Genomic DNA, 24,260 nt, shown 5'->3' on the forward strand with positions numbered 1-24,260 from the left:
TAGGCACTTATAACACACTTTAAGAATCAATGCATTAATTTATAATAAAGAAAAAATGGATGTATCAACTAAGGAACAGGTGTCAAACTCATGCCATGGAGGGCCAGTGTCTGTGGGTTTTCACTCCACCCTTGAACTCCCCTCACCTGGTTGTCTAGATCTTAATTGAAAGGAAAAAACAAAAATTGCAGACACTGAGCCCTCTGTGGATTGAGTTTGACTCCCCTGAACTAAGGATTCTAGCTTTAAAGTTGAAGTTGCCCCATGGCACATATGCAGGATCAGCTTACCTTTCCAAAGGGCTAAACTTCAACATTAGTGTAAAAACGCAAAACTGACCTGAGGTCATTGTCTAGGCCAGGGCTTCATTCCAGTCCTGGCGAGCCAGCCAACAGAGGGCTCACTATGAATGCATACACTGACACCTGCTGGGTAAGATAATACATTGCACACAGCAACAAATATTATTCCCGTTGGAAATAGAGACAAATTATAGGCACATACCCATATAATTACAGGTTGTTAACCTGCTGAAATCAATACAGTGTAGCGGATACACCTGTTGGAATTTGGCACTGTACAACTTCAGAGAATTATAACCTGTAGCCTATTCCTTTTAGCCAGACGTGATCATTGACGATTCCCTCTCCACCGCAAAATGACTCACCCAGGGATTCTCCAGCAAAGCGGATTGAGGAGCCGAAACATGTCCCGTCAGCGGATTTGAACTGCACGGTACTTAGATCTCCACAGGGATTTTTTTAAAGTATATTATTTACATGTTTATTATTATAATTTACCCTTAAGAAACTCCAAAACGTGTAATAGTTCACCATGGGAATCTCAGAACTACTTGACAAACTTCGAGATCGCGCAGATACATTTCTAAATGAGAAAAACATAGTGACAGATTTCCTTGGGAAACTGGAGGAGAAAACGGGGATCAAGAAAAAATGTTTTGCCGTAGGTATGTCATTTCTGTGTAGCCTATTATGATGACACATTTTATGTGCATGAAAAGATGATAACTGGATACCTAAATCGAAATATGATGTCTAATTCTGTCTATGATGGCAAACTGTGAAGGCTATAATGCATTGGAAACCTATGTTCGTTGAATACACAACACGTTTCGGTTAATCCTGGCTGTGAACACGAACTACAGCCAGCCAAATGGTAGACCTTGGTATTGACCAATTTACATACTCTCATCAGGGGAAACTCTATCAATGTAACTTGAAATAAATCGAACTACTTAATAATATTATGTTTTTATGTTTGGGAATAGGAATATTTTAATGGTGCATTATTATAATATAAAATGCTACTGCTGTTACTATGTAAACAAAAACAACGCAACTTCATTCAAAGATTTCACTGTCAGAAATCCAACCACAGTGTCAATACCATACCATACCATGCCATGCCATTTATAGGCTCAGTGCTAGAGGGGTCACTACAGACCCTGGTTCGATTCCAGGCTGTATCATAACCGGCCGTTATTGGGAGTCCCATAGGGCGGTGCACAATTGGCCCAGCCTCGTCTGGGTTAGGTTTTGGCCTGGGTAGGCCGTCATTGTAAATAATAATTTATTCTTAACTGACTTGCCTAGTTAAATTTAAATGTCTTCGTAGTTATGTCTAATGCATCATTGTCAGCCTCCAGAGGACAAGGGAAGGCATGGGACAGGTGTATTCATGCCAGTGGGTGGTACTGATCACTGGAGTCTGGAGGAGAGGAGGAGCTATAGGAGGATGGGCTCATTGTAATGGCTGGAATGGAATTGATGGAACGGAGTATAATGTGGTTTTCACGTCTTTGATGTGTTTGATACCGTTCCATTAATACCATTCCAGCCATTGAGCCGATCCTCCTATAGCTCCTCACACCAGCCTCCACTGATACTGATCCATGTTACATGTTGGTATTAGCCCTGGACAGCGCCACCATACTCAGAGCATTTCGTATTATTCTGTACGTCAATCAGAGACACTCCATTGAGTATGATATGTTACGTTTGGTTTTTAGAAATTTTAACAAATGTTTTAAAAATAAAAAACGTAAAGTATTTTCAGGTCACTCCAGAGATTGTCAATCAGGTTCAAGCCCGGGCTCTGGCTGGGCCACTCAAGGACATTCAGAGACTTGTCTCGAAGCTACTCCTGCTTTGTCTTGGCTGTGTGCTTAGGGTCATTGTCCCGTTGGGAGGTGAACTTTCGCCCCAGTCTGAGGCCATGAGCACTCTGGAGCAGGTTTTCATCAAGGATCTCTCTGTACTTTGCTTTGGTCATCTTTCCCTCGATCCTGACTAGTCTCCCAAACCCCCACTAAAAAACATCTCCACAGCATGATGCTGCAACCACCATGCTTCACCGTAGGGATAGTATGGGCCATGTGATGAGCGGTGCCTGGTTTCCTCCAGAAGTGACGCTTGGGATTCAGGCCAAATTGTTCAGTCTTGGTTTCATCAGACCAGAGGATCTTGTTTCTCATGGTCTGAGAGTTATGGTTATCCTTCTGGAAGGTTCTCCTATCTCCACAGAGCTCCACAGAGGAACTATGGTGCTCTGTCAGTGACCATCGGGTTCTTGGTCACCTCCCCTCCCTTCTACCCTGATTGCTCAGTTTGGCCAAGCGGACAACACTAGGAAGAGTCATGGTGGTTCCAAACTTCTTCCATTTAAGAATGATGCAGGACACTTTTGTTGTTGGGGACCTTCAATGCTGCAGAAATGTTTTGGTACCCTTCCCCAGATCTGTGCCTCGACACAATCCTGTCTCAAAGCTTTACAGACAATTCCTTCAACCTCATGGCTTGGTCTCTCTCTCTCCCTCTCTCTCTCTCTCTCTCTCTCTCTCTCCCTCTCTCTCTCTCTCTCTCTCTCTCTCTCTCTCTCTCTCTCTCTCTCTCTCTCTCTCTCTCGCTCATCCATAATTATGAAGACAGTTATGCATTTTGCATGGCATTCTACCATTCTGTAAATCATTTACCATAAGTCAATAACAGCGTTTGAGACTCTTTTCCTAATTTCCGTAAGACTACTTACATTCTCATAAAGCAGCAGTGCAATGCTTGATTAAGATATTTGTGCAGTATAAAGTCTGACCTCTCGTCGTGTCCTTTCTGTTATCGACAGGTGCAGTGTCTCTGACAGGACTGTATTTGGTATACGGCTATGGCGCCTCCCTCCTCTGTAACATGATTGGTTTTGTGTATCCTGCATATTATTCGTAAGTACAGTAGCAAACTAGGTTTAAAGTTACATGTATTTAGCATTAACTTAAAACTGTATATCTTTATGTACTGTATATCTACTTCTAATGTACACTACAGCAACTACCTAGAATGATTATAAAGGAACATGTTCAATTGCTTTCATGAGCTTTTTCTCTCAATGCCCTGAGTTTAAGACAAGGGTTTAGCAATCTTGCAATCATTTCCAATAAATGTATTTTCAAGACTCTAATTTCTTCTTAACTTTTTGCTTAAGGAGAAACATGAGAAATTGCGTAAGAAAATTTACAAGAACCTTTTGGAGGAATAACAACTTTACTTAACTTTCTACTTAAGTCTATAGTTAAAGAAAAAATGGCAGTTAAGAAGAAATGTCTTCTTAAGAAGGTTTTGTGAATCTGGGCCCATGACAGATTCCTGATCGTAGAGACCTGATAGTATTATTTATTAGCCAGACCGTGTATGTATTGCCATTTTATGTTATGTAGTACCTTGCCTCAAGTAGGCTCATGTAATGTTGGTTACTTTTTCCACTCTTCTATGTAGAATCAAAGCCCTCGAGGGTAAAAACAAAGATGATGACACAAAATGGCTGACCTATTGGGTGGTCTACGGAATCTTCAGTGTGGGGGAATTCTTCTCCGACATCTTCCTTTATTGGTTTCCTTTCTACTATGCTTTCAAGGTAAGGAGAGCATTAGATGTGTTTCACACAGAAAGACACTATCTGTGTGCTTTATGTTCTAAGCAAAAACTGATTCAACTCATCAACACACTCGCATCTGCCACACTGATCCTCAACACGGGGGCCCTTCAGCGGTGCGTGCTCAGTCCCCTCCTGTACTCCCTGTTCACTTATGACTGCATGGCCAGACACAGCTCCAACACCATCATTAAGATTGCAGACGACACAACAGTGGTAGGCCTGATCACCGACAACGATGAGACAGCCTATAGGGAGGATGTCAGAGACCTGGCCGTGTGGTGCCAGGATAACAACTTCTCTCTCAACATGATCAAGACAAAGGAGATGATTGTGGACTACAGGAAAAGGAGGACCGAGCACGCCCCCTTTCTCATCAACGTGGCTGTAGTAGAGCAGGTTTAGAGCTTCAAATTCCTTGGTGTCCACATCACCAACAAACTATCATGGTCCAAACACACCAAGACAGTCGTGAAGAGGGCACGACAAAGCCTATTCCCCCTCAGGAGACAGAAAAGATTTGGTATGGGTCCTCAGATCCGGCAGGGTAGCCTAGTGGTTAGAGCGTTGGACTAGTAACCGAAAGGTTGCAAATTCATATCCCCGAGCTGACAAGGTACAAATCTGTCGTTCTGCCCCTGAACAGGCAAATCTGTTCCTAGGCCGTCATTGAAAATAAGAATTTGTTCTTAACTGACTTGCCTAGTTAAATAAAGGTAAAACAAATACAAAAATTGTGACCAACTACTGACCTTACAATTACACTCTAATTCAAAATCACTATAGGCTATGGAATATGGTATGTAACACATTAATAAACAATTTACAAGCCAGCTAGTTATTCATACATTCCTGTCAATAAATTCTGGGTATGCTGTCAAACACATGTATTTATGGTTTATTATGATCATGGAGGAGTCATGCTTTGCTTATGTGCTGCCATTCAACGTGTCACAATGTTCCTGTATTTTCCCTCCCTCTTTCCCAGTGCTTGTTCTTGTTGTGGTGCATGGCCCCCGTTGCATGGAACGGCTCTCAGATCCTGTACAACCGGGTGGTGCGACCCTTCTTCCTCAAGCATGAGGCCACTGTGGACAGCATGGTCAATGACCTCAGCGGGAAAGCCATGAACGCAGCCGAGTCCGTCACCAGGGAAGGTACAGAGAAACTGCTAGCTCCAAGCCCCATTGCATTTAATGTACATCTCAAAGTGATAGTTCACTCTGTTGAAGTATTAGCTTATTTTCAACCTCCCTAGGGCAGGGGTTTCAAACTAATTTAGTACTTTGTTGAAGCACCTTTGGCAGTGATTACAGCTTTGAGCCTTCTTGGTTATAACGCTACAAGCTTGGCACACCTGTATTTGGGGAGTGTCTCCCATTCTTCTGAGAGTCTATAGGAGCCTTTTGGCAAACTCCAATCGGGCTGTCATGTGCGTTTTACGGAGGAGTGGCTTCCGTCTGGCCATAAAGGCCTGATTGGTGGAGTTCTGCAGAGATGGTTGTCCTTCTGGAAGGTTCCCCCATCTCCATGGAGTAACTCTGGAGCTCTGTCAGAGAGACTATCAGGTTCTTGGTCACCTCAATGACCAAGGCCCTTCTCTCTCGATTGCTCAGTTTGGCCGGGCGGCCAGCTCTAGGAAGAGTCTTGGTGGTTCCAAACTTCTTCCATTTAAGAATGATGGAGACCATTGAATCATACTACACCGTCTCCAACACCCGTCGGATGTGGCAGGGTTGCAAACTATTACAGACTACAAAGGGAAGCACAGCGCGAGCTGCCAAGTGATACGAGCCTACCAGGCGAGCTAATTTACTTATATGCTTGCTTCGAGACAAGCAACACTGAAGCATGCATGAGAACATCAGCTGTTCCGGATGACTGTGTTATCATGCTCTCCGTAGCCGATGTGAGTAAAACCTTTAAACAGGTCAACATTCACAAGGCCGCAGGGCCAGATGGATTACTAGGATGTGCACTCTGAGCATGCGCTGACCAACTGGCCAGTGTCTTTACTGACATATTCAACCTGTCCCTGACTGGGTCTGTAATACCAACATGTTTCAAGCAGACCACCATAGTCCCTGTGCCCAAGAACACTAAGGTAGCCTGTCTAAATGACTACCAACCCGTAGCACTCACATCTGCCACACTGATCCTCAACACGGGGGCCCTTCAGCGATGCGTGCTCAGTCCCCTCCTGTACTCCCTGTTCACTTATGACTGCATGGCCAGACACAGCTCCAACACCATCATTAAGATTGCAGACGACACAACAGTGGTAGGCCTGATCACCGACAATGATGAGACAGCCTATAGGGAGGAGGTCAGAGACGTGGCCGTGTGGTGCCAGGATAACAACCTCTCTCTCGACATGATTAAGACAAAGGAGATGATTGTGGACTACAGGAAAAGGAGGACCGAGCATGCCCCCTTTCTCATCAACGTGGCTGTAGTAGAGCAGGTTGAGAGCTTCAAGTTCTTTGGTGTCCACATCACCAACAAACTATCATGGTCCAAACACACCAAGACAGTCTTGAAGAGGGCACGATAAAGCCTATTCCCCCTCAGGAGACAGAAAAGATTTTGCATGGGTCCTCAGATCCTCAAACAGTTCTACAGCTACACCATCACGGCCTGGTATGGCAACTGCTTGGCCTCTGACCGCAAGTCACTACAGAGGGTAGTACGTACGGCCCAGTACATCACTGGGGCTAAGCTTCCTGCCATCCAGGACCTCTGTACCAGGCGGTGTCAGAGGAAGGTCCTAAAAATTGTCAAAGACTCCAGCCACCCCAGTCATAGACTGTTCTCGCTGCTACCGCACAGCAAGCGGTACTGGAGCGCCAAGTCTAGGTCCAAAAGGCTTCTTAACAGCTTCTACCCCCAAGCCATAAGACTCCTGAACAGCTAATCAAATGGCAACCCAGACTATTTGCATTGCCCACCCATTACGCTGATGCTGCTCTCTGGTTATTATCTATGCATAGTCACTTTAACTCCACCTACATGTACATATTACCTCAATTACCTCGACTAACCGGTGCCTCCGCACATTGACTCTGACTGTGTCCTTGGGGACCTTCAATGCTGTAACAATGTTTTGGTACCCTTCCTCAGATCTGTTACGCGACACAATCCTGTCTCTGAGCTCTATGGACAATTCCTTTGACCTCATGGCTTGGTTTTTGCGCTGACATGCACTGTCAACTGTGGGGCCTTATATAGACAGGTGTATGCCTTTCCAAATCATGTCCAATCAATTGAATTTACCACAGGGGGACTAAAATCAAGTTGTAGAAACATCTAAAGGATGATCTACGGAAACAGGATGTACCTGAACTCAATAGCAAAGTCCCATTTAAGAAACGTTTTTCAACAGAATCGGCGGAATGAATACACCCTTGATCACACGCAAACAGTTCACTTTCATAGCAGCCACATAAAAACAGCATGATCACTTTGCTCGTTGTATATACAATTCCTCCTTCAACTATCTACGTGCTCTCCTCCTCTCATATTTTCCCTCGCTTGTGGACTTCAGTGCACAACACATCAGCTGTCTGTGGCCAGGTGAAAAACCCCTACACACAGCCTACATAGTTGTCACTTCATTGTCAACTAGAACTACCAGAACTAACGCGTTAGTAAACCTGCTACAATCACGCAGTACAGTGTACAGTCAGAAAACAGTTTAGCAGTTACACAGCGGGCCCCGATGACAATAAATTAATAAAACCAAACACTTAGCTTGACTTGGAAGAGTTCCAGTGTTGGATAGCCATAGCCAGCTAGCTAACATAGCATCCCTCTCTGTTTGAGCCAGGTGTTTGAATAGACTAAACTAGCTAGCTGCATTTGCTAGCTAAGTGAAAGTTAAAAAACATAAAACCAAATATACTGTAGCTAGCGCTCTCTCTCTGCCGCTTCTCCTTAATTTAGGAAGACATTCATTTGTTCAAAACTGTTAAAACTATTGTCTTTCTATCTCTTTGAGTCAACTACTCGCCATATTTTATGCACTGCAGTGCTAGTTAGCTGCAGTTTATGCTTTCAGTACTATATTAATTCTCTGATGCATAGATTGGGTGGACAATATGCCAGTTCATGCTGCAAGAGCTCTGATAGGTTGAAGGAAGTCCTCCGGAAGTTTTTTACTGTGTAAGTCTATGGAAGTGGGTGAAAACCATGAACCTCCTAGGTTTTGTATTGAAGTCAATGTTCCCAGAGGAGGACAGAAGCTAGCTATCCTCCAGCTACACCATGGTGCTACCCTATAGAGTGCTGCTATTGCTTCTGTAGACCTTCATGGCAAAACAGTGTTTTTTAATAAATTATTTGGTGACGTGAATATATTTAGTATAGTTTTATCTAAAAAGGATAACTTTTTGAATTTCACTATTTTTATTTTCTTCTGAAATTCACTGAGGAGGATGGTCCTCCCCTTCTGAGGAGCCTCCATTGTTTCAATTATGCATGTTTGGAGAATGTAGCTGTCAAGGCAGATTTCCTCCTCTTCCTCTGAAGAGGTGAAACAAGGATTGGACCAATATGCAGCGTGGTAGGTGTCCATGGTTTTTAATAAGAAAAACTAAACATGAACACAAAATAAAGTGAACTGGCAACAAAACAGTCCCGTGTGGCACAAACACTGACACAGGAAACAATCACCCACAAAATACCCAAAGAATATGGCTGCCTAAATATGGTTCCCAATCAGAGACAACGATAGACAGCTGCCTCTAATTGAGAACCAATCTAGGCAACCATAGACATACAATTACCTAGAAAGGAAACAGCCCCATAACCCAAAACCCCTAGACAAGACAAACACCCTAGATGAGACAAAAAACCATACATCACCCATGTCACACCCTGGCCTAACCAAAATAATAAAGAAAACAAAGATAACTAAGGCCAGGGCGTGACAGTACCCCCCCCCCCCCCCCCCCCAACCTAAATCCATAGGGGAGGGTCTGGGTGGGCGTCTGTCCACGGTGAGGGCTCTGGTGCGGGACGTGGACCCCACTCCACCATAGTCTTTGTCCGCTTTTGTGGCATCCTAGGAACGGCGACCCTCGCCTGCCGACCTAGTATTGGCAACCCTACTAAATGGCCCCAATGGACTGAGGGGCAGCTCGGGACTGAGGGGTAGCTCTGGACTGAGGGGCAGCTCCGGACTGAGGGGCAGCTCCGGACTGGCTGACGACTCTGGCCGATCCTGGCTGACTGGCGGCTCTGGCCTCTCCTGGCTGACCCTGGCTGACTGGCGGCTCTGGCCGATCCTGGCTGAATGGCGGCTCTGGCCGATCCTGGCTGAATGGCGGCTCCGGGCAGACGGGAGACTCTGGCGGCTCCGGGCAGACGGGAGACTCTGGCGGCTCCGGGCAGACGGGAGACTCTGGCGGCTCCGGGCAGGAAGAAGGCTCTGGCAGCGCTGGACAGGAAGAAGGCTTTGGCAGCGCTGGACAGACGAGGCGCACTGTATGCCTGGTGCGTGGTGCCGGCACTGGTGGTACTGGGCCGAGGACACACACCTCAGGGCGAGTGCAGGGAGGAGAAACAGGGAGTACTGGGCTCTGGACACGCACAGGAAGCCTGGTGCGGGGGGCTGCCACCGGAGGGCTGGTGCGTAAGAGGTGGCACTGGATAGACCGGACCATGCAGGCGCACTGGAGCTCTTGAGCACCTAGCCTGCCCAACCTTACCTGGTTGAATGCTCCCGGTCACCCTGCCAGTTCGGCGAGGTGGAATAGCCTGCACTGGGCTGTGCAGGCAAACCGGGGACACCATGCGCAAGGCTGGTGCCATGTACGCCGGCCCAAGGAGACGCACTGGAGAACAGATGCGTAGAGCCGGCTTCATGGCACCTGGCTCGATGCCCACTCTAGCCCGGCCGATACGAGGAGCTGGTATGTACCGCACCGGGCTATACACCCACACTGGGGACACCGTGCGCTCTACAGCATAACACGGTGCCTGCCCGGTCTCTCTCGCTCTCCGGTAAGCACAGGAAGTTGGTGCAGGTCTCCTACCTGGCTTCGCCATACTCCCTGTGTGACCCCCCCCCCCAAGAAATGTTTGGGGCTGACTCTCGGGCTTCCATCCGCGCTGCCTCCTCATACCAGCGCCTCTCCGCCTTCGCTGCCTCCAGCTCTGCCTTGGGGCGGCGATATTCCCCTGGGCACAGGGTCCTTTCCCATCTAGGATTTCCTCCCACGTCCAAAAGTCCTGATTGCGCTGCTCCTCCTGCCGCTGCCTGTCACCACGCTGCTTGGTCCTGTTTTGGTGGGTGATTCTGTCACGGCAGATTTCCTCCTCTTCCTCTGAAGAGGTGAAACAAGGATCGGACCAATATGCAGCGTGGTAGGTGTCCATGGTTTTTAATAAGAAAAACTAAACATGAACACAAATACAAAATAATAAAGTGAACTGGCAACGAAACAGTCCCGTGTGGCACAAACACTGACACAGGAAACAATCACCCACAAAATACCCAAAGAACATGGCTGCCTAAATATGGTTCCCAATCAGAGACAACGATAGACAGGTGCCTCTAATTGAGAACCAATCTAGGCAACCATAGACATACAATTACCTAGACAAGACAAACACCCTAGATGAGACAAAAACCATACATCACCCATGTCACACCCTGGCCTAACCAAAATAATAAAGAAAACAAAGATAACTAAGGCCAGGGTGTGACAGTAGCAATGCTAATGAAAACGTATTGTATCGGTTAGCGGTGCATTTAAAAGGATGCCCAACATATTGCACCAGATTCAGCTACATACTATTTTCCCTATGCTGTCCCTAAATTACTTGGTATTTCACAGTATAAATCCTATTAGAGACCTGTGTGTAAACAATGAGGATAGGATCAATGTGCTGTAGACTACTGTATGAGGTCACACCAGTGGTGGAGTTCATAAACTGGCAAATGGTCTAGCAGGGATTAACATTGTCTGCTGAGGTCATAGGCAGCTTACTGCAGGTAGACTAAAGGATGGCAGGAACCAGGTCAGCTGATATAAATAGATCTGTTGAAAGAGGCAACCTGTTGAAAGAATGCATACTTGCTTTAAGAATAATGCAAAGTATACGGAACAATCTAATTAGCCTAAATATTGAGATCCGTTCAATTTTCAATAAAAACAGAGCTATTCTGTTGTGTGTGCATATGTGTGTGTTTTTCCAATTACTTTTGCAATATCATATGCTTGTCTCTGATGGAACCTTTGTCTCTTTGTTTGCATGTCTCTTTCTCTCTTTCCTGTCTGGCCTCAGTCCTTCAAACACTGGTGAAAAACAAGACCATACAACAAGCATCAGAGACAAAAGGCTTACCCAGCACATCAGATTCACCTGTATGTAAAACAAACAGCTTATTTTCATAACAAACTCCCTATTACTTTATTTCCTTGGTCCCTAGTTACTCCCTAACAACCCTCCAGCTCAGCTAACATAGTCCCACTATTAGTTAACTTGCACGTTAGCTGTGTCTGCGAGTTGTTTCCCTTAGATCATGAAAAGGGCTTACCAAGAAAAACTTCCAAAAGGACGAATTTGTGGCAGAAAGGAGTTGTAGCACTCAACAAGAGATTCATTTATTATTAGCTCACTTTACTCCATTGTTCAGAATGAGTGTACAGGTGACTGTACTGTGATCTCATCTTGAACAATGGTTCTCTTTCTCGGCTTATGACACTCCCATAATGTGAATTGATAAACTTATCTACATATTATGTAAATTGAAAAATCATCCCGATATCTCCACTCCAAGTCTCTTCAATGAGAATAGGCCCTTAGTCCTTTAAGAAGTATTGCTTGGCAAGCCCCCTTTTCATGATTTTTGTCATTTTGTTGTAACCTTATGCAAACCACTCCTTCATTCTAGTCGCTTGTCAGTCCCTTAATGAACATAGCCATAGAAAATCAACAATTGTAGATCTCATTTTATTTCTATTATTTGTCAAAAACAGAAGATGAAAACACTCAGTGGGATTGAATGTCAAAACACTATTGAAAGTGCTTGTCATTGTATGGTGCAAGTGTCAAGCCCCTCAGTCACACGGTGGACCACTATTTTCTCCCCTTCGGCTGGTAAATGTTGTTGGTGTGTCCTGAGTGATTCCTCTGTATAGTCAGGCTGAAGTTAATGGGGGAGCTAACAAACCAATCCCTCTCCTCTGTGGACAATGGATACTGATAATTCTGCCATGAGTAGCAAAGCTATTTTTCTCTTTCTGCAAGCCTTGAATGTGGGTCTATTGTACATTCAGTTTTGTGAGTGCCTTGTTGAGGGAAATGTAGTAGCAAGTGCAGCCTTAACACAAAATAAGCTTTCAAATATGGTTCATCAGAGACTTTATCACAGCAACCATATGGTGAGGTCTGGACTTGAGTGCTTTTTTATGAAGAAAGAAAACAAGGACATAAATCAGCAAATCCCGCTTGTGAGAAGAACACATGCCGGGACTTAAGCTTCTCCCAGGCTTCCCTCCTCAGGGTCTTATCTAGAACCACTACAACAGCCATTACCTGAGCTGTGAAAAGAGGTAGTCGACTATCGGCCAATTAGCCTATATTTAAAGGATGCTAAACGTATGCTTCCCACTGCTTTGTTTCCCTTTCATAACATGGTTGTGAAGCTCGTTTTAAAGTAATTCCTCCTCATTGTCTTGTTTGGTCCTATTCCATGTCTGTTCATAAGATGATTCATGAGTTGACCTACACTGAACCCAAAGTAGACTAATGGTAAGTGACACGCAGTGATACTGTGTGTACACAGGATTACTCACTGTATTCACCTGGTCAACCACAAGGGCAGTGGCTGGATCTGGTGGCATAGATAGATTACTAATTGCATTAAGCAAAATACCTAACCTCTTAAAAGCATTGTTCACTCCAAAAGTTTGTCAGATGTTTTCAGACTTCCAAAGTTGTCTCTTGTCGATATGAGTTCATGTTCCATGACATCATTGTGTAGACCCAGCTACGCCTCAATCGCAAATGAATAATAGAGATATAGACATGGTCTACTTTCAACATAAGACTACCTTTGGGATTTGAAAGTATTTTACAAAATTAGATTTTGTGAACTATGAGCAACTTTGAGTGAACAATGAGCAACTTTGAGTGAACTATGAACAACTTTGAGAGAACAATGAGCAACTTTGAGTGAACTATGAGCAAGTGTCTTTCATTATATTTACAGATCCACAGGTAGAGGCATCGTCTCAGTGATGGTACTGAAGACAGCAAACCAAACCATGCCAGATTCACCGGAGGGACTTTGGTTTCCATGTTGACTTGCAAACTGCTGAACCACTTATACTTGATGCCCTATGGTGGGAAAACAATGAAACAAATCTGACAGAGATGGGATACCATTACACAGACAGATAACGGGACAGGAAACACACATAGCCAAGCTTCATATCGACCAAAACCACTGCAGCTGAAAATCACTTCACAGCCGCGTGATCGTGTGTCTGGTCAGTTGAATGCTATGCAATGTCTGATATTTTGACCTTCTCATCACCTGATTAGAGTAACTGAATTTGTCTGATAGGTCTTTGCTTTACAATCAATGTCCTTGTCTTCCGAGAAGGGAGTGTGTGGGCTCAATGCTTCAACAATAGGCACAGTGTTCTAGTCTTAGACCTCTTTGTTTTTGTTTTCACATACTTCATTGTGCTGAATTAAATATTTATTCATCATTGTCTTTTGTTTCTTTTTTTTTATTTGAACATGTTTTTTTCTCTTTTTGTCTTGTAAAATTGTATTATAGTCAGATCTAGGCTGTATTAAAATGAAATTGCCACATACCTCTACTGTAAGTTAGATTTTAATGCAGTGGGTCTTGGAATCCTGGTGAGATCATTTTCCAATGGTAAATACTGCTACTATGTATTTAACCAATCATTTCAATGGAATGAGAAACTGAGTAAGTGCTACTTATTGTAGTTGTGAGTTAGCAATGCAATACGATATTTCAATAACATTCCATTATTATTACTATTATTATTATTATTATTATTATTATACATATACAGATGTTGTACCCTCAAAAGCACACACATTTGTACCAATTGGGTATGAATAAAAGTGTCCTCTTATTTAGTGTGTTTTTTACTGGACATGTTGCTTATCAAGATGATCACAGATTCTTTGGAAGGGAGCAACGGAGACAAAGCATTTTAGAGGAGAGTACCCTCTATTGGTTGTCATCATCATTGTCTCAACAGGGATGAAAAACGGCTTCTAAATTGCGTGTTGGCAATAAAAACAATTTGATGTATTATTCAACAGATATAAACATTTAAAAAAAAACATAAGATAAAAAACATAATGAACAAGGTTATCAAAGAATATAACAAATATGTGTGTAATGACGTGTCTGTCTCACACAAATGACGTCTCAACTTCAGGTCCACGCATGGGCACAATAATGATTTTTTTGTTGCATATTGATATTGTTTAAGTTATGTTGTATGCACAGTTCTAAACGTTTGTAAGACAGCTTCGTAAAATTGCACCGTAGAAAGTCTTCAGCTAGCTACCAACAGAGAAGTGGCAAGTTTAGGAGACCCCGTAAAACCATGACTGTCTTACTTAGGACATTTGAAATGTGTAGACAGACACCAGTAGTAAAATAGGACTCTTAGCTACAATAGCTAATTGGATATTTAATTTAGCTGGCTATCTTAAGACATACTTCTCCACGGTGCCATTATTCCAGATAGTCCAGATTTTGGTTCTGCAGAATGAATATCAGCATGGGTGCTAAAATAAGAAGCGAGTGGTGCTTCATAGTCGACCAGATCCGCCCACTGTGGACATCAGAGCCTTTCCGAAAGATCCAGTCTTCAGCGTCTTGGAGGATGCCAACCAAGGTATGCACCTAGCTACTGCACATCTGTCAAATAGACGACACTATTACTAAGTGAATTCAAGCAGACACCCTTCACTTTATTTCACATGTAATGTTATGAGGGAGAGCATCTAATTTTGAGCTTTCAGCAAATTGTCTACTCGATTTGGTGGCCTGTGTTTTAGGAAACCTATTGAACTAAACTGGATTTCCCCCTTCCACAGATGCCAAGAGGGGGTCATCAGACAATGAAGTATCTTCAGATCTGCAGGTACTTGGAGATGAACAAGCAGGTTCAAGAGGTCAGAGGTGAACTCGTGCAGCAGAGGGAGGAACTGAGGACAGTTGGAGAGCAGTTGGGGATCAGCGTGGCCAAGGTCAAAGGGAGAGCCCTCAAACCAGTCTGTGAGGCATCACACCTCAGGGCTGGGAGAGTACCTTACCTCAGGGCTTGGGGAGCACCTTACCTCAGGGCTGAGGGAGCACCTTACCTCAGGGCTTGGGGAGCACCTAACCTCAGGGCTTGGGGAGCACCTTACTCCAGGGCTGAGGGAGCTATAACCTCAGGGCTTGGGGAGCACCTAACCTCGGGGCTTGGGGAGCATCTTAACTCAGGGCTGGGGAGCACCTAACCTCAGGGCTGGGGGAGAACCTAACCTCAGGGCTGGGTGAGCACCTAACCTCAGGGCTGGGGGAGCACCTTCCCTCAGGGCTAGGCGAGCACCTTACCTCAGGGCTTGGGGAGCACCTTACCTCAGGGCTTGGGGAGCACCTAACCTCAGGGCTGGGGGAGCACCTAACCTCAGGGATGGGGGCGTACCTAACCTCAGGGCTGTGGGAGCACCTAACCTCAGGGCTGGGGGAGCACCTAACCTCAGGGCTGGTGGAGCACCTTACCTCAGGGGTGGGGGAGCACCTTACCTCAGCTTGAACAGATTCATCACGAGAAAACTTGGCGTTCCTCGAGTCACACCACCTCAATCTCACACAGGAGGGTCTCAGAAATGGAAATGGGACTCAACAGATTGATTGTACATTGTCAGTTGATTGTTGTTCCAAATAATTGTTAGCATTAACATTGTCTCCATAAATTGGTGTGACTTTTCACAAATGGTCAAACAAATTAGTTATGTGTATTGTCTACATTTCTAGATTTTATATAATGAATATGAATAAAATATTGATTTTTAAATAAATATAACTTGGTTTTAATGTTCAACCACACTGACTTTATGTGCATGGATCGAGTGTCAGGCAGGAGTTAAGCTACATGGGTCATATGAATATCTAGCCATGTGATAACATCTAGCCATGTGATAACATCTAGCCATGTGATAACATCTAGCCATGTGATAATATCTAGCCATGTGATAACATCTAGCCATGTGATAATATCTAGCCATGTGATAATATCTAGCCATGTGATAACATCTAGCCATGTGATAACATCTAGCCATGTGATAACATCTAGTCATGTGATATATTTTTTTTAACTTAAAGGTCATTATGAAATTAATGCCAGGATGAAATGTCAGAGTAGAAGTGCATTTGTTGATATCCCGATTAGCTCATAAAACTGTCAGTATGTCCACATTTCATTGGCATGAGTGCATGCTAAGTCAATATAATTGAAAGCCCATTTTGTTGTTTTGACAAATTCAAGAAAAATTCTAATTAAGGTTTTAGTCAGCCAGGTTAATGAAATGTGTGCACAATTTATTTGATGAGAACATTTATTATGATGACTTTCATTCCTTGGCCTATATCACATTGTACCATTTGTTGCCTATGGCTCTGTTCACACCTGGCATGAGATTTCTTGTCCCCCATATCTGATCTGTTAAAATCCTCCTTCCCTTCACCCAGTTGTCCAACTTCATTTATTCTAGTTGTAGCAAAGTGGGTAATATCAAAATGACAGTTATCTTCACAGGAAACTGCTACAGTAGTCCAGTTCCAAGTCATGGCCGATGCAAATCAGCTTTTATGTTCCAACTTTGGAGGTGATTTCATTAGACTCGTTCACAACCAGTTTGCAAATCATTCTGGCGCTTCCAAGCACTGAATATAACTTGAAGTAATGTAATGCCAGGTGTAAACAAAGAATATGACATTCATGGTGGATGACCTTGGACATTTTAATCGTAACATAGCATATACAACACTTCAGTTGTAAGGATCTTGACAAAACTTTCAAAGATAATGTCTTCGTCTTTGACAAAACTTGCCTTCATACTGCACACTCACTATTTGTCTTTAAGGGCTGTTTATACATTATCAATGGCCATTATGTGACAATGTTTGTGTGACAAAGAGACTTGGTTCATTGCATTACTGAAAACACGAGTAAAACATGGACATGTTACTTGTTGACACAATTCAACACTGCACATTTAATGAGAATAAACAGCCCTTAAATGTCATGGAGATCAAGCAAGATTAGTTTCATTTTTGTCAAGCACTTTTGTCTTGGTTACATCTCTCAGAGAACATATGACCAGAGAACATATGAACAGGTGATGTTACAACTACAGAGAATATTAATTTTAATTTCTAATGCTTGAGTTCTTTGACCTATCACTACTGGCAGCAAGACGTTTAAGCAAATATTAACACATTTCTGTAAATAGTTATACAGAATAATTTCTGTAAGAGTACACGTCTGTAAAACCCAACAGTTGTTTCTCTCTTAGTGACCATCAGCCACCTTAACACCATCTTTTACCTGCCTGTGATTACTTTAAGTATAACTGATTCTAGAGGCAAACACAAATATGTTATAGCATTCAATAGACAAAGGCATTTACAGCTATTAAGTTGAAATACAGTCAAGTCATTTAGCCTGTTCATGTACAATGAGCATCAATGAGCATGACGTTACTTCATTGCCACTTGATCCAGATTGCAGATGGACTAGAAATGCATGTTTACTGGGTCTTTTTTGTTGAACTTTTTAAATAATGAAGAATACCACTGAGAAGTTGATTTTAGTCCAACATCCACAATATTAAGAGGTGTAATACAGGTGTATTTAACATGCTGTAAGGAGCAACACAGAGTTGTTTTTGCTCACTGGGAAGCTTATAGTTCTACCGTATGCCTGCACGCATTTAAATACTACTTTAAAGACAGAATACAGATAACACAGAGTTCCAGCAGTGCTGATTGTTTAAGGTTAACTATTAGCAATAATAATTCCTGCAGTGGTTCAAAAGTGAATGCTAACAGTGTTGTATTCTCAGTAGTGAGTAGTGTGGTGAAGGCGAAGCAGTGACATGTGAGTACATAAGAAATACTGTACATGAGATTATGTCCTTATTTTGATGTATTTCAATGGTCTTTCTCAAATTAGTTTGGAAACACAGTAGTACCTTTCCAAAAACACAAACTCTTCCAGCCGGGTTTTCACTCAATAATTTGCATATTGTTTTTCATTAATGGTACTTCCTTCATTTTGATGATGGTACTGTATGTCTTGGAATCCACATACAATTTTCTTTTTTTGTATGTTGTCATGTCTACACTACTTTTCTAACAGGCAATGATATATATACAAATACAAAAAGTACAAAAATGTTATTTTGTAAGAGAATAGGCTATTCCCCGTCACTCCTCTCTAAAGGATAGTGTTAGTCTATCCATTGAAGTCTTGTCTTATGCATACATCCAACTTGTATGAATGGCATGTGGGATCAGATGATTTGACATGACAAGTGTTCTTTTTTGAAGACATATTTCTGATGCAGTGAGGAAAAAAAAGGTTCAATACCCGAGGTAAAATGATTGATATTCACAACTAAGCCATCTGAGTGTTAGTATCAATCAGGAACACAGTAGGATTTTATTCATCTCAAATGTACAGAAGTACATACGGTACTACGTGGTAGCTACTGCGCTTCAGATTTATCACATGACTTCTCATTGATTGTTGTTTCTTGGCTCTGTGTGTCTTGCAGGCAGCAAGCCATGGGGCTGGGTATGTAGTTGAATGGGGTAACCCTAACCGCCATGCTGGGGGAGCTCTGACGGAAATGACCGACGCCACCTGTGTGAGTTTCCACAGAGTGTGAATTTCCAGTAGAGGCTGTGCTGTAGCTCTTTAGGCAGCCATCAGAGCCTCCATCTTGGCCGGAGCCAATGCTGATCTTTCTAAGGAGGGCTAGTCTCGCTGCCTCCTCTGAGATGACTGGAGCTGTCTCAACAGTTGGAGAGGTGCTTGAGTTGGTCTTGTTGGACGAGAAATCCTCTGTTTGGACTGTGGCGTCGCTTGTCTTTCTTGAATTAAGTAAAATGGTCGGCAGTTTCCCTGGCAGTGCCGGTGGTTTAGGTTTTGGACCTTCAGGAACAGGCAACAGAGGCAGTGCAGTAGATGGCAGAGTGCTCTTCAAGATTTGAGGAACATCCTCATCCCGAATTCTCCTCCAGGTGACTCTGTCATTGAGACGTGATCCAGTTCTCTGCTGCTTCTTATTTGTATCGTCCTCACTCTTGGCTCGCCCACTTGAGTCAGAGGACGAGGAGCGGAGGGAGGAACGGCTGGTTACTCTGCTCAGTATGTTAATGCTGGGCGATGAGGAATGGTGCTTGATTGTGTCTCTTTCCTGCTGCTTGGTTGCAGAGATGTTCCTCTGAGGCAACCTGCAGGGACTCTCTGAGCTGGTTCTCCTGGCTGGATGCCTGGTTGAGAGGTCTCGGTCACTAGAGCAGGCTCTGGACAGAGTCACAGTCTGCCTTTGTAGCCCCTGCCTTGACTCTTGCCTTTGCCCTGGCCCCCTTTCTTGCATCCTTCTTGGACCCTGAGCAACTGCCTTTAGCTCTTGGCATCGAGATGAGCAGAGGAAGACTGCAGGAGCACCTGGGATTGTTTTTCTGGGCGATGCATGCTGCGAGGTAGGAACAGAGCGTGAGGACGGACCGTCACGTCTCATCATAGTCTTTGATTCCTTGATGAAGGTCAATTGCCTCAGGAACCCATTGCGGTCAGATTCGCTGCAGCTTGAATGGACAGATGTCATGCGATTGGCTGGAGGTATTCTTTTTCCTGCCACCTGACTGTTTTGCCTGCTGATACTTGTGGGTTGGTTGGTTACCAATGGTGATAGAGTTCTGGACTGTCTTGCTGCATTCTGCATGAAGGGTATTCGGACAGGTGACTTCTGTGTTTTGTGTGCTGGAGATTTTGGGGTCGGATTTGAAGGAACAGTGGAACGTCCATTCCTTTCAGGTGGACTACTTGCTGGTGTGGTATCTTTTTTGGAAACAGATTGACTAGTTTGTGAGGGGAAGGTTATTTTCTTCGGTGACTGTCTCGATGGAGTAGAGCTTTGAGATGATCCAGATGATGAGCTCTTTGGTATCCTCGGAGGTGGGGTTGAGCTTCTTTTCGGCAAACACCACTGTGTGGAGTCACGGGGTTGTCCCAAACGATGGAGACTCCTTGACCTCTGTTGAGCAAGGTTTGGATTCTTTGGAGCATCTGTCTTGGGTGACATTTTGTTAGGAGGAGGTATTTGTGAGAGATTGATCTCTTTCTTAGGGGTGTATGTCACTGTTCTACCTCTGAAGACCACTGGCAGATTTGGAACTGGCTTACGTTGGTTAAAGTCCAGAGGTTTGTTAGCTTTTTTGTCCTTAAAGATCTTATTTTCTTTAGGAGTAAAACTAGATCCAGACATAAAAGAGAGGACAGATTCGGTCTCTTCAGAGGACGGTTCTTGAGACTTTGATGCTTGTAACCGTGTGACAACAGAATTAGCGCCTTCTTGTATTTCTCTCCATTCAACACTGTTGAGGTCTGAGTCTTTATCCGAAGCCATATCCTCACTGTCAAATTCTTGTTCTTTGTTCCATCCACTGGCCACATTCTGCATGACGTTTCTTTGTTTCTGCTTCTTCTCTGCTTTCTTTCTTGCAGAAAGCTTCTTCCTCTGCTTGGGCATTGCAGATGTTATGCATTTTTGCAGAAGATCATCCTCTGAATCCATACTGACTGAACTTGGTGAGCTTTGTTCCTCATACTGATTGTGGATGTGCATTGGTCTTTTTTGTTGGGCCTGGTTAGATATCTTGTTGTGTTTGTTTTTCACCCATATTTGCTGGGCTTTTGATTGGTGTTCCTCAAATTCTGCATCGATCAAAGAGCTAAGAGATCCACTAAGAGAATAACATGGGGGTGTTTCGTCCATTATTAGTTTGTGCTTGATCCTATTAAAACCTTTGGATCTTGTCTGGGAATTGTCAATCCGACCAATATTAGTCATACTTCGGGAGAGAGTGTTCTTGCTGGACTCTCTCATCTGTTTTTTCCCTGCCCTTTTAATCACTCCCTCCTCTTTGTCTGTCTGTTCATTGTATAAGCAGTAAATGGCTTCCTCTGTGGGACAGCGGATGGACTGAAAAGCCTTGTTCCCCTGGAGTGCTCTCTGATTTTGGTTCCCCTCTGTGTTTGGCTTTATGATAGGCAGATCCAGTTTCCTTGTCAGGACCTGTCCCTGCTTTTGTCTTTGTTGAATGGATGATTGATCATGCTTTCTCTGGTTAGCCACTCTATCAGCCACCTCTTTGCTCTGCATCAGTACTCTTTGAGTGGGAATGACATGTTTGATTGACCTGTTGATTTGATTGACTGGTATGTCAGGCTGACTGGTCATTTTAGTGTTCTTGTGGAAGTGCGAGAAAACCCGAAGGTCTTCAATTCTCTTTGCCTCTTGATCCAACAATTCCTGTTTGTTCATATTTCTTACCCTCCAATCTTTTGCCCCCTTGTCCCTCACTGGGTACTGAAGTGTTTCGTCACTTAACGATGTCGTGCTGGAAAAGTTTACGGGAGTGCCCTCGGCAGAATCAGTATATGAGGAATCATCAAGATATAAGTCCTTTTGTTGCATTACAATCCTTCTCCCTGAGCACATTTGATTGGCATTGTTAGGAACCATCATATAAACAGGTATAGGTTTTCGGGTTTGTGAGTTTAGAACATGGGTGGGTAAGGTGGAGATCAGGGATGGCCTTACTTTCCTGAACTTGGAGGGCATTGCTGAATTGATGCATTCTTTGAGAATTTCTATATCGTCATCTGAATTGCCCTCACTATATCTTTCCCCTTGGTCCATAAAGGAAGGATGATCATTGTCATCTGGCTCTCCCTGAGCCTGTGGGGATGTTGAATTGTTGTCCTTTTGCTGGAGTATGGGGGTCAATTTCAGTTCAACATCCTTCTGAATGAAGTGCTCATGAAGAGGTAGAGCACTCAAGCTAGAGGCGCATGAAAAGTTCTCTGTCGGCTTTTCGACTGTAAAGTAGATCATGGTGTCTAAATCTGGAGGCAGGTTGAACCTTTCCTTAAAGTCTGCAATGTCCATGAACTTGCGCAAGCTGCTTTCCCACTGCCCTGCTGTCCCGGCGTTTTGGCTTTCTGTACCATTTGATTCAGCAAAGCATGGAGTTTTGCTTCGACTGGGAGGCATGGTTTGCCCTGGACTGTCAGGAAGATCACTTGGACTTATGGTCCCACTGATCATTTCGCTGCATGGATCACTTAGTATGGAGCTGGCAATTGAGTGAGATTCAAAGCTACCCAGTGAGCTGACAGAGCTACAACGACTCATCACAAGTGGGGTCTCATGGATGTAGTTCTCTGACGAACTTGAAGGTGATCTGTCCTCAAGTATGCCTGGTGAGACACCCCTCAGGAACACCTTTTCATGTTTGGTTGGGCAGGGAATTTCAATTGGATCAGTCCCAAGGCTTTGACAGGTTTTTGAATCAGTGACTAGCAGTTGGCTATCACTAAGATCCTCCAAGGTCTCATTCTCCTCCTCCCTCTTTACCAGATCCTCATCTTCCACTTCAATGATCTCAAGTGATGAGTCACTCTCCAACTCACTTTGACTCTGCCCATCAAGAGCTTCATCACCAGAGGAGAGGGAGGACAGGGAACTGCAACGGGAGAAACAGATTGGTGTGTTCTCCACTGAATACTTCTGCAGGGTCTCCATTGGTCCAATGGTAGGACTTCTAGCAGAGCTCATTGGAGAAAACTTGGTTAAACTCCCCCCAGTCATCACAGTTGGGACCCAGGCTTGTCTCCTCATTGCTTGAGCTGCATGTACATTGATGGCAGTCTTTGCAACACCAAACTTAGCGACACTTTGAATTAGAGGGATATGTTGATAAGAAGGGGACAGCTTTATGGAAGTCATGCTGACATCAGAAGATAATTTAGTTGATAGGCTAGCTGGTGTTTGAGGGGGCAACGCTTGGCTCTTCTCTGTTTCTGTGCTATTAAGATCAGGCAATTTCACATTTTTGCTGTCCACAGAATCTCTCTCTGGTACGTCGATCTGACTTGTCTCATTGAGGACATGAGCTCCGACGTTAAGGTATTCTTGATGGGCCACCTTAAGATCAAGCTTGTTAGGCCGTCTCGCTGAGGGCCTAATCTGGTCCTTGCTACCACAATAGCCATCACTGGTGCTGCCACTGTTCAGACTGTCAGTGGACAAACTTGCATGGGTAGTTTTGAGACGTAAGATAGCATGGGCTCTGTTTAGACGTTCTCTGTGTGCATAGCTGCTGGTATCAGAGAGGCGGCAGGGGGAGCATGATTTGGCCCGGGCCTCATGGAGTTCATCTGATCCATAGGGCAGGTCTGCAAAACGGTCCTCTGAGCTAAGGCTAAAGCTGTCCTCCGAAGATGTATGCATGGTAATGTCCTCCACAAGCTTATCAATCTTAGCCACAGTGTTGGTGATCTTTTTTGCTAATTTTTCTGCTGCAACAGACACCTCATCTTCTGGAGGCACTGGCTTCTTTTCCTCTGTCTGTGGTGGCTCCACATCTCTCTCCGGTTCACTGTCCTTCTTGCAAAGCTGGTTTTGAAGAAAGTTGGAGTTGGTCAGGAACATGGAGAGCATGGAGAAACTCCCTGTGTCCAGACTACTGGAGACATTAGGGGCCTCATCATCGTCAAAGCAGCCCGAGTCAGATGCATAATCTTTTGCCAGGCTCTCGATGTGCCACAGTGGCTTGTTGATGCTTGGATGCTTGGCACAGTTTTTTTTTTCAATAGAATCAAATGTCTCCGCAAGGTGCTTTGCATCTAGTTCAGCCTCTAGTGCTTTCTGCTTCCTCATGTAGAGTGAGGGCATGCAGGAACCAGGGGATATGACCGCGGCATCCTTATACTTGAAGGGCCGGTTCGTGAGCAGGTTCCGTAGAGCTGCGGCACTTCCCATGGCTATCATTTTGTGCTTGGAGTGGATGAGGTTGCGCAGCATGCTGACCGCTCCCAGGTCCCACAGCAGTTCCTGGTCCTTGGGACTGCGGGCAGAGAGATTCCAGAGGGTCCCACAAGCGTTGCTCACAATTGTCAGGCTGTGGGAGCGCAGGTGCTGTAGCAGCGTTTGGAGGCAGTTGTGGTCCCTGAGGATTTGCCTGTGTT

At 44.3% G+C, this 24,260-nt stretch overlaps 3 protein-coding genes across 4 annotated transcripts in view; 2 read left to right on the forward strand and 1 right to left on the reverse strand.

Annotated features, from left to right (window-relative positions):
• The first annotated feature begins 415 nt into the window (after positions 1-415).
• On the forward strand, positions 416-13,772 carry LOC110490377 (receptor expression-enhancing protein 6). 2 transcript variants are annotated; one of them, XM_021563779.3, is made up of 7 exons: positions 416-967; positions 3,139-3,232; positions 3,783-3,921; positions 4,928-5,096; positions 11,230-11,309; positions 12,656-12,699; positions 13,160-13,772. In XM_021563779.3, exons 1-6 carry the CDS (start codon positions 835-837, stop codon positions 12,695-12,697), a joined length of 657 nt encoding a protein of 218 aa, XP_021419454.1. In that variant the 5' UTR covers positions 416-834; the 3' UTR covers positions 12,698-12,699; positions 13,160-13,772. The 2 variants fall into 2 exon arrangements, with proteins under 2 accessions (XP_021419454.1, XP_021419531.1); XM_021563856.3 differs by lacking the exon at positions 12,656-12,699.
• A 585-nt stretch (positions 13,773-14,357) lies between these two features.
• Positions 14,358-15,450, forward strand: LOC149985419 (UPF0449 protein C19orf25 homolog). The gene is made up of 3 exons (XM_090184101.1): positions 14,358-14,375; positions 14,741-14,840; positions 15,017-15,450. Exons 1-3 carry the CDS (start codon positions 14,358-14,360, stop codon positions 15,448-15,450), a joined length of 552 nt encoding a protein of 183 aa, XP_090040227.1.
• A 1,083-nt stretch (positions 15,451-16,533) lies between these two features.
• Positions 16,534-24,260, reverse strand: part of LOC110490301 (adenomatous polyposis coli protein 2) — a 49,542-nt gene continuing 41,815 nt past the window's right edge. The window contains exon 15 of the mRNA XM_021563655.3: positions 16,534-24,253. Within this exon, the coding sequence (XP_021419330.3) occupies positions 18,706-24,253 (5,548 nt within the window). The 3' untranslated portion in view covers positions 16,534-18,705. The remainder of the gene's footprint in view (positions 24,254-24,260) is intronic.

This window comes from Oncorhynchus mykiss, chromosome 1, assembly GCF_057628025.1.
Source record: "Oncorhynchus mykiss isolate SJ-2025 chromosome 1, ASM5762802v1, whole genome shotgun sequence".
Classification (NCBI taxonomy): Eukaryota; Metazoa; Chordata; class Actinopteri; order Salmoniformes; family Salmonidae; genus Oncorhynchus; species Oncorhynchus mykiss.

Excerpts from the sequence above, each read along its gene's own strand:
- LOC110490377 (XM_021563779.3), top strand. The coding sequence starts at position 835 with ATGGGAATCTCAGAACTACTTGACAAACTTCGAGATCGCGCAGATACA. Across the intron at positions 3,233-3,782 it reads GTGTATCCTGCATATTATTC|AATCAAAGCCCTCGAGGGTA; the intron begins GTAAGTACAGTA and ends TCTTCTATGTAG. Across the intron at positions 5,097-11,229 it reads CGAGTCCGTCACCAGGGAAG|TCCTTCAAACACTGGTGAAA; the intron begins GTACAGAGAAAC and ends GTCTGGCCTCAG.
- LOC149985419 (XM_090184101.1), top strand. Across the intron at positions 14,841-15,016 it reads CTTGGAGGATGCCAACCAAG|CTAAACTGGATTTCCCCCTT; the intron begins GTATGCACCTAG and ends AAACCTATTGAA.